We start from the raw sequence: 10,180 nt of genomic DNA on the forward strand, positions 1-10,180 counted from the left end.
AGACCGTGAAAACCCTTTCCATCCCTTGCTGTCCTTCCATAACCAGATAAAGACATTTTTGGTTCAAACAGCCTTTTGAAATCCAAATGTTTTAAAGAATGGGTTTTTCAGGGGATGCACTAGTTTGACTCATTTTTTAAACTTGTTTTTTGGTACGTTTGATTCGGTTTTAAATTGTTTTCAGGCACACAGCGACAACGAACGCCAACGTTTACTGGCTGACAAGTCGCCACGCCAGTTTTAATCTGTAATGCGTTCATCTTTCACATTGTGTCTCAGTAAAGGCCTCTGCCTCACACATTTACATGCCTAGATATGGGAATGCCCCTTCTACAATGTCCCAAATCTTTTTGTGTTGAATTAGGTCCCAAAATATGGCATGTCCTACCCTGTCCTGTTTTTGCCCTCGTAAGGAATTAGGAACGATCCCCAACTGTTAATGCATTTATTTCCTTCCAGGATCTCACAAGAGAAGCTTGAGTTTGGGCGACAGAGAGATAAGCCACTCCTCGCCTTTGCCGTCCGTGGAGCAGCCGTTTCGAGACCGGTCAAATACTCTAAGCGAAAAACCCACTCTGCCTGTTATCAGAGACAAATACAAAGATCTTACAGGAGAGGTAGAGGTGAGGAGAGGTCGAACGAAGAAACCGCTTAATGAAGAAGGGCTACCTGGCTGCAGTTTTTAGACCCAGGGTGGGCACAAGGCAGCCAGGAATATGCCCCCTAAAGCTGTTTTTCTGCCTTAAAAGAATGTTTCAATCCCATATGAAAACATCCAGTAAGAGGCTGTTGTAACTGTACTGTATTGGTGGTCTGGAAAAGTGGCTGATGCACAACAGGAGCCATTGTGCATTTGGTCATGTTGTGCATCAGGACATCAGCTAGGGAGTGCCAATGTGTATCACTAGAGACCAGTGTACATCGGGATACTCTTGCTGATGGCCTGCTATATACATCTTCTCTATTCACTGACTTGCTTTCTTAGCCCCTCCGCTACATAACTTAAGTACACATAAAGTTGCCTAACAGACTCTGATAGAGGATTGTGGCCAATACCTTTCATGTATTTAGTGTAACAAGGTGACTTTCAATCTATAAAGGGTGCTAATATTACATTTTCCCCCACTTTCTCAAGCATTTCCAATTATTTTCAGGGGGGGAAACCTTATTTTCCTCCCCATGGCATCAAAATTCCTGAACATTATGTATCCCCATTGCCTAGATAGTGAAACCTAAGGGCCATATCCCATCCCACTGCTAAGTGAAGCTACCTGCATCTTTCCCAGCTACTTTTAGTTGGGGGTGTGAAAAAGTCATCCATTAGGCAGCAGACCATCCTTTTTCCTAGCACCCTGGACATTATTCTGTTTCCCTTTCTCTGTAGGAAAGCGAGCGGTATGCCTACGAATGGCAGAGGTGCCTGGAAAGTGCCCTTCAAGTAAGTATGCCATCCCCATGTATCAGGATAGAATGTGTTTTCCTTCCTTGTACTTGTTATTGACCTAACAGCCTGAAACATGAATCATCCAAGGATGCAAACAGACCTGACGCTGTGTAGAGCTGAGAGAGTAGTTGCAAACATCTCCACTTTTCCATCTTTTAGCCTATATGTTGGGGAGGGAAAACATTCAGCAACCTTTCAGAATATTCTATATATGAGGATCCTCTTCTTATGCTGTGATAGGAGTCCTGATGGATGACACAGATCCATTAGTAACGGTGATGAAGGTGGAGAGCCGTTGTATCCACATCTGTGGGATCAGAGCACCTGAAGTCCTAGCGCATATTGGTTTAACTTGTGCAGAGTCTTTCCCAGTTCCTGTACCTCTTGAAACAAAGCTGATCTCCCTAATTCTCCAATGTCCCCTCTTATTCCATCTACCTGCTCCTGTTTTAATTGGCAGGTGTTTCAGGTGTTTCATGGTCTTGTAGCTGTGAATCTTCACTCTGTTGTTGCCAGAAAGGTTTGAGATTGGCCATTATTTGGATAGGAGCCTACCTGGGAATCTTCTGCGCATCATGCTGAGTTCAATAGATGAAGGCAGGCTACAAATGCAATAACTAAAACTCTTGTCTGCTAGGTCATCAAGAAGGCGAACGACACCCTGAATGGTATCAGCAGTTCATCTGTATGCACAGAAGTAATCCAGTCTGCCCAAGGCATGGAATATTTATTAGGTATGATTTATATTACCATATCTCATTAACGTGGGGGAATTAACTGGAATTAAAAAAGTCTTGTGAGGGATGAGTCTAGCTTTAGACATCTATTTCTAGGACAGAAAGCAAACGGAGAAGCTGTATAAAACCATCCAGACCAACATTTTATGGTGTTTGTTGTTGTTTGTTTGTTGTTTGTCAACCTGAGACCTTCCTTATCAGCTGGTCGGGTCTTGCAAACTCAGGGCTGTCACTTCCATGAATCCACCTATAGTACTTTCATCCTCTTTCCTTACTGCCTTCGACTTTATCAAGTATTATTGTTTGTTCCAATGAATCGTGTGCACGGGATGCAAAGGTTTCTCTTGAAAACCATACTAGCAGCTATACTTTTTCCTCTTAACAGTAACATTACATAGAAACTGGGCAGTCTTGTAAATCGTTCCACGAACAGGATCCAAACAGAATGGATCTAAACAGAACCAAAAACTAGAGAGAAGATGATGAGACAGTGAGACCTTGGAGACCTACTTGCAGTCAAGGCAGATAGTACTGGATAGTTACTATACTAACTTGTAGTAGAATGTTTAAGAAGTAAAATTTGCTCCCTGCCATGGCTATGAACATCTTCTGCTCCCTGCGCATGGTGGAAAAGGAGCTTTGCTCATGGTGGAAAAGGAGCTTTGCTCATTCATTGGTACCTCTCTGTTGACTTTGTGCTCTTCTTCATCTTCTCACAGGGGTCGTCGAGGTCTATCGGGTCACCAAACGGATCGAACTGGGGATCAAAGCAACCGCCGTCTGCAGTGAGACCCTCCAGCTGCTGCTGAAGGACATCGATAAAGTCTGGAACAACCTGATCAGCTTCATGTCACTCGCCGCACTGACGGTAAGGCATTTCTTTGAGCTCTGCTTCTTTGGCCTATGATTTATTTTTTTGCACATGAGAACATAAAATGAGATGAGAGGACTAGAGTATGATTGATAGCCGCTTATAGAAACACAAACTGCATCACATCTGAGAGGGAGAAAAAGCTTCGACTGAACATTTGTGGGCAGAGAATCTTCCCTTTTATGAATTTGCTTATTTTTGTTCGACTTCTCCATGCCAGTGGCCATGCCCACATCCGGTGGCATTGATTATATAGCTAGTAGATGTGTTTCTGGGCATTACAGAAACTTTGGTACTGGGGACAGGAATAGCACAGAGAGTATAGGTATAGATGCCTACCACGCAAAAAAGGAGAGCAGATCAACATGCTCCAGCCAACTTTTTATTCAGATTGAGCAATGTGCAAATGCTATATGAAGCAACGAAGTCATGTAGGCCTTGCTAAAGTACACAAAAACATTTGCAACCATCTAGAAAGTGGTTGGAAGACCTTGCGGAAAGACACTAGGAGACAGTATGAGGCTTAGACAAACAGTCTTGCCTGTTATGCTTTCTTGTCTCCCTATGAAAGTACACTAGGATTTTTTCCCTCTCCCTCATATTTCTCTTGCAGCCTGATGAAAACTCGCTGGATTTCTCCTCTTGTATGCTTCGCCCCGGGATTAAAAATGCCCAAGACCTGGCCTGTGGCGTGTGTCTCTTGAATGTAAACTCTAGAAGCAAAGTAAGTATAGAGAGACTGTTTGGGGGTTGGGTTTTCCCCCTTCCTATTCCACACTCCTTTTATTTCCTTTTTTGCAAAGAGTTTGCATTTGCTGCCTTTGTTTGCTACGTTTACTTTGCTAATTTTAACATCTTGAAGCATGACAAACCTTCTCCGGGGGAGATTTTGAAGAGGGCACAACAGAATTAGTATAGCTAATGCTTTGACCCCTGGCCAATGTATATAATGCTTCTGGTCAGTGGTCTACTTGCTGGATAGAGGGACTTGAAATGGCCCTAGAGAAGTGGAAAAACAGGGTTTAGGAGGAAAAAGAGCTTGTCCACATGGGTCAAATGACCCTATTTTCTCCTGCCCTTGCATCGCCCTGTCTGCACAACACAACTGAAGGCCTGATTTGACTGCAGACTGTCTTCACCTATGAAGGCAAGGCCTCTCAGCAAACCCAGGCCATTAAAAACACATGTTAAAAAACCATTTGTGCCAAACCTTCCCAGAAAACCGAGAACGAATGGGTGCCTGTTTACACAACGTCCTGTGAGTCACTCCTCTGAGGACAGAACGAGACGCTCAGCCATGTGAGCGATGCCGGGTGCCTCATTTTCAGCCTCGGAGATAATGCCTTAAGCTGGCATCAGCAATGGCAGGTGGCATGTGAACAGCCACCTGGCATCACTTTGTAATGGGGAGGACTTGGGGCAGGTTTGGGGCTAGGATACCCCCGGCTGCTACCAGTGTAAACCCACCCTAAGCTCCTGGACCTGAAGGACTCCAGCAAGCAGGGAGACTAGGTGTTTCCAGAAAATCAAGGTGTGCATGATTTCCCAAGCAACTGGGAAAGCATAGCTGATTTGGACTTCAAATACAGAGGGTTCCTAGGACCCGGCTTAGAAATGATATTTGTTTTGCTTTAAATGGATGAAGTACGGTATATATGCTTGTCAGCCTTCGAAACCCAGCTGTCGGTGGCGCGGAGGAGAGCAGCCAAAGGCCCCTAGAGTTAGAGCAGCGAATCCTTCAACTCCAGTTTGCTCCTGTGTTTTTGACAATGATGTTGACCTTCTGTGGTTTCAACATTTTCAGAAAGAAGAGAAGCCTGCGGATGACCGTCCTAGAGAAGTACGAACCCATAAAAAGCTACCTTTTTACATGTCTGCCCAAACCGAGGGGGTGGCGATGGTGGTGGTGGGATGTTGCCTTCGTTCTCCTCTCTCCCCAGTTTCTGTAACTCCCTATAGTTTCCTCCCTCTCTAACCTCTTGCTTTTAAACAACCCAGTTGGCACCGGAGTGTGTCGTGTTGGCATGCCTGTTGTCTGTGAGCTGTTGTGCTTTTTTGCTGGTGTGCGTTGCGATGTGGCAGTCGAGTCGTGGTAGTCATAGTCAGCTCTGTGTACCGGTTGTTGTATGTCCCTTTTAAGGCGGTCTGGCGTTAAACCAAGACCTAAGGTTTGAGATGGCAAGGCCTTTTTCAGACTGGTAAAAATTGAATGCTGTGGGGTGGCATGACTAGTCTTTAGAAAGAAATGCCTTGGCCCTGTTCTTTACAACAGTATTTTGTCACCAAAGGCTTATTTGAATGTGTCTCACTTCTCCTGAGATCACTGTGTACGACTTGACAGAATCATGGTCGGAATATGATACTATGATTTTCATTCTTTCATTATATCGACAGCAGTAAAATAAATTCAACTGGCGCGCTTCCTTGGTGCTGGCCTTGCTTTGGCTTGGTCTTGTTGCGCCACCTGAGTTTGCTAGTGGAAGGAGTGACAACGGTCCTGAAGCAAAGATGGTTGTTGGACCCAACATAACTCTGGAGGTAGAGTAGGGTTAGGAGATAGGCAGCATCAATTTAAGATACTTTAATGTTGCCTTTCAGACATACTCATTGTGGTTCCCAAGGAAGAATTGTGTTGTTGTTGTGTGCCTTCAAGTCAGATTTATGGTGACTCCAAGACGACTGTCATGGAGCTCTCTTGGCAGAATTTGTTCAGATGGGGTTTGCCCTTGCCTCCTTGTGAGACCAAGAGAGTGTGACTTCCCCAAAGTCACCCAGTGGGTATCCATGGCCGAGCGAGGATTTGATCCCTGGCCTCCCAGTGTCCTAGTCCAGCACTCAAACCACTACACCACACTAGTGTAGATGTACTGATTTAAATGTTAGCGGTCATATTCTTCCTTTTCAATTTCATATGACCGTTAACATTTACATACCAAAACAAAACGAGCACAGAAATTTGGAAACCAACGTAGAACACCCCCCTGGCATTTTCAAATCGTATCAAGAATGTGCAAGGAAACAAGAAGGGCACTGAATGGACTATAAGGTTGGAGAACAGAGGGGCTGGTCTAGGCAAAGCATTCTTCAAACAGGGGCACCATCATTGATAAGCGGTCAGACCTTTTCCCTCGAATGGTAGGATCATGCCTCTGTCTGCAATAGACTCCTCTTTGTCTTCCTCCATCTCTGCTTTGACTCCATGTGGTTGAAATGTGGGGCCGTCCTTTGCTGGTAGTCCTCTGGAGGTCCTAACATTGGTCTGGCTCCATAGTTTGGCAGCAGTGGCTGGAGAGAAGTTAGGATCGTATATTAAAATGTGTGCCCGGGTCTTCCCCTGGGGCAAACATCTTGGCACAAAGGAGTACCACGGCAATTTCTCATCCCGGTGTCCTTTTTTATCTCCCTTCTCTTCAGGCCTTCAACTCGGAAACGGACAATTTCAAACTCGCGTACGGCGGCCATCAGTACCATGCGAGCTGCGCCAACTTCTGGATCAACTGCGTGGAGCCCAAACCCCCGGGCCTCATTTTGCCCGATCTCCTTTGAGGGGACGTCTCCCGACTTTGCCTTGGCCCCAAGAGGGGAGAAACGACACACACGGGACAGAGGCAGGGGTTGGGGTAGCGACCCAGTAAATGTGAACATGGTTCTGAGCTTGTGGTTAGAATATTTGTAAGGTGTTTGTCTCAGGCTGGCCGTTCTCATGCGAAAGATTGCAAGCCTGGTTGGAAGATGTGGCAAAGGTTTGGAAACACCCGCTGGTGTTGGGGAACTTGTATTTGTCTAGTGCTCTTTCAGGTCTAGCAAATTGTGGTTCCTTTTGTGCGGGAAGGGTCCAAAAGCCTCCCTCCTCCCACGCTTCAGGGATAACCTCTGTTCCAAAACGCATTTTCAAAACCAAAGTGAGTTGGGTTTGGTTTTGACTATTAGTGGGTGACTTTACAAAAGGTCTCAATGTGTCACTTCTGAAGCCCATTTCTACGCCTTGGTCTTTTAATACCAACTGAACTGTAACGGCTGTCCATTTGTGTCTCTCTCCTCTAACGTCGAACGGTTGGAGGGTTTTTCCGAGGATGCTGTTAGACTTCCCCAGCCCTCTTGCAAAACTACTGTGTAGGCCAAGCAAGGTCCCTGGCACTTTAAAATCAGTTACCCTTTTACTGTAATCCCGACTTGTCCCTAGAAATGTAGCGTCTGTGTTTTTAAAAAATAAGGTGTCCAAGTTTAAAGGTGGAATAAAACTCAAAGAGATCAATTTGTATATAGGAGATGGAAAGGTTTTGTGTGAAGCTGTGTGTTTCTCCTGATAAAGGGCATTACCACTAATAGGTGGCTCATGACGTTGGCAAAGGTTTGCCAGCCGAAACGGGGCTTTTGTGGCCACCCGGATATTGTCGGCCTCCCGGTTGCCATCCTCGCTCTCACAAACGCTTGGGGACGGCTGGGATTTTAATCCAGAACACCCCTTTAGCTCCGCTATTGATTTTGAACAGTTGCTTCTCAAATGCATGCCGTTTGGTACCTTGACTCCTCTTGCGAACAAACCGTTTGTAATGTGTTGTTGCTTAGATAGAGCGGCGATCAAAGCTGCAGCGATGCAGCGGAACAGAACAGGCTGCTCTTCTTTCCTTCCTTTGAAATGAAATAGGTCTTTTACTTTGGGGTTAATGAAGCAAGAGGCCTGATGATAGCCTCTGTGTGGCTAGCGTTTTCCCATCTCCTACATGTTGTACTTTGGGGTTGACCATCATCACAGTTGTTTTCCTGTTGGAATGAACTCACCTTTTTGGAAGAACTTGGCCTCTGAGTTGATGTTTTCTCTCTGCTTTTTGGACTCTGGTGCCTGTCCATGGGCCAACTGCAAAGCGATGCCAGACACAGTTAATTTGGCATCGCTTTGCAGTCGGCAACCTAATCCTACCCCCAAACCACCAAGTGTCTGTATGGCTAGTCTTTTCCCATCCCCTACATGTTGTACTTTGGGGTCGACCCACAGTTGCTTTCCTGTTGGACCATAGGCAGCTGCCTTGAGCATTTGTTGCATGTGGTATTCAAAGGTTTATTTCCACATCTCCATGTGCCTATGCTGAGGACCAGCTCAAATAAAAAAGGTAGATTGCTAAATAAAGAGGTAGTTTCTTGCAGGAAAGGAAGAAGGAAGGGGAGGAATAAAAAAGGAATGTGGCAGCATCTTTATGATTTAAGGTTTAGGTACAAATAACCTTGCACTGACTCCAAGGACCATTCTTCTCTGTAGCTGATGCTTCGCTGCACCCCTCAATGGAAGAAGGATGACCGTGTGAATATCATACAGATACCTGGAATTTGGGGCCTTGGTACAGAGGCCATGGGTCGATCGTGTGTTGCAGACACATAACACCTTGTGCATTGTATAAATACTTAGGGTATTTAGGCCAAAGAGGCGAAGGCAGGGCTTTTTATTGATGGTCTGTGTAAGAATATGGGCACTTTTCACAAACCTCCGTGCCAGGAGTCACCGAAAGCTTGAGCAGAGACTGACTACAAGCCTTGGACATTTCTGGCAGGCAAGCTATTTGTTGCAAGAAGCCTTTGATGGTTTGAACTCACGTTTGCTCTGAATTGTGCCTTTTAGGCTCTATAGAGAGAGAAGGGAAAGGGGAGCTGGAGTCTAGTGACTTATGCGCTTCTTATGCTGCGACTGCATTAAGACCAGTGATAGATGACAGGTGTCTGTTACTAACAGCATTATGGAGAAGAAACGTTAAAATCAACCTATCTGTTCTTGTGACCTGAACCATGTCAGCTCCTTTTTAGTTCGGTCGGATCGGAGGATGCGAAGCAGGGAAGCTTGTTCTGCAAATGCAACCGGTTCGGAAGATGCGGCGCCGCGTTCCCCCGTCTCTTCCGCTTTTGTTCTCTTAGCCGAGAAGGACCTTGGTGTCCTTGGAAACAGTATCCAGGGTTACAGTATTTCCCCAAATGTGGTTGTGTTGTGTTCGGTTCTGCTGCTTCTTTTCTTTTTTGGTGGGTGGGAGGCTTTTCTTTTCCTTAGATGGCCTTTTAGTTGGACCTGTTTGACCTTTGGTTATTTGCTTAAAACACACGTACATCCTTCAGCGATACAATCCTTTATCGGTTTTGCAGTGGTGCTTTGTGTTGGTTTTGTTTGCCGACGTGAACCGGCGCTGGAGCGCTGTACCTCCTAAACACTTGATGGCAAAGGCAAAAGGAAAGGCAATTGCCTCCATAGCCATCTTCAGAAGCTTCTTAGGGACTCTGAAGATGGCTGAAGATGGGGTCCTGGACAAGAGTTATCGCAATGTAATCCAACTGGCTTTTTACATTCTTGTTTTCAAAGCTGAAGAGTGTACAGTACACTCTGGTGGTCATTCAACCTAAGCGCCTCTCCTCTTGCATATCTATGGGATAGTTGTAGCTCGGTGCGCATTGTCATTGTGTACCTTCAAGCCGTTTCTGACTTATCCGAACACTAACCTGTCAGGGGGTTTCCTTGGACAGATTTGTTCAAAGGGAGTTTGCTTTTGACCTCTGAGACTGAGAGAGTGCGCCTTGCCCAAAGTGTCCCATTTGTTTCCAATGTCCGAGGTTCGAACCCTGGTCTCCAGAGTTGTGATCCATGGGAGTAGGAAGGGTACAAGGGAACGGAGAGGGAAGGACACCAGGGATATGTCAAGAAAGAGCTTGGATACAAAACTGTGAATGCGCAGGTACGATACAAAACAACTGGAAAGTCTCACTAAACCCCCCCGAAATCTCCAAAATTTCCCTGGATCCTGACTGGTTTATACAGTGATGTGTCTTGATTTGCAAACACAATAAAATGGATACCGTGCATCCACAAATGTCTCTTGTTTTGTCTCTCCACTTGCTAGTTGTCACATGGAAGGGTTTTGGTTTTCTCAGATCAACCCGTCTGTTAAACCAAGTTGTTGTCTAGAGTTTTCTAATGCTTCCAAGTAAGCCGGGGAATTAAATTTTGTTGCCTTCAACAAAGACCAACGGTACCCACGAAATCTAATCTGCTGATTTGTCATGAGTACAGAGGTGAGTGCAAAGCCATATATCCAATATGGTGCCCGGTTTAGTAGGATTTAGCTGCTATTATTGTAATGGAATATTCCCTTT

At 45.4% G+C, this 10,180-nt stretch overlaps 2 protein-coding genes across 10 annotated transcripts in view; one reads left to right on the forward strand and one right to left on the reverse strand.

Moving 5' to 3' along the window:
• SYNRG (synergin gamma) overlaps positions 1–9,897 on the forward strand; it is a 33,598-nt gene extending 23,701 nt beyond the window's left edge. For 6 of the 9 annotated variants that reach the window (XM_042442332.1, XM_042442333.1, XM_042442337.1 and 3 more), the window contains 7 exons: positions 460–623; positions 1,385–1,438; positions 2,082–2,178; positions 2,901–3,049; positions 3,666–3,776; positions 4,857–4,892; positions 6,467–9,897. In XM_042442332.1, the coding sequence (XP_042298266.1) occupies positions 460–623; positions 1,385–1,438; positions 2,082–2,178; positions 2,901–3,049; positions 3,666–3,776; positions 4,857–4,892; positions 6,467–6,598 (743 nt within the window). In that variant the 3' untranslated portion in view covers positions 6,599–9,897. The remainder of the gene's footprint in view (positions 1–459; positions 624–1,384; positions 1,439–2,081; positions 2,179–2,900; positions 3,050–3,665; positions 3,777–4,856; positions 4,893–6,466) is intronic. The other 3 variants (XM_042442334.1, XM_042442335.1, XM_042442340.1) reach the window with 1 other exon arrangement.
• SHPK (sedoheptulokinase) overlaps positions 1–10,180 on the reverse strand; it is a 938,822-nt gene that overhangs the window by 418,609 nt on the left and 510,033 nt on the right. The gene's annotated exons all lie outside the window — the stretch shown is intronic.

The sequence above is a fragment of the Sceloporus undulatus genome, chromosome 11 (genome assembly GCF_019175285.1).
Source record: "Sceloporus undulatus isolate JIND9_A2432 ecotype Alabama chromosome 11, SceUnd_v1.1, whole genome shotgun sequence".
Taxonomy (NCBI): domain Eukaryota; kingdom Metazoa; phylum Chordata; class Lepidosauria; order Squamata; family Phrynosomatidae; genus Sceloporus; species Sceloporus undulatus.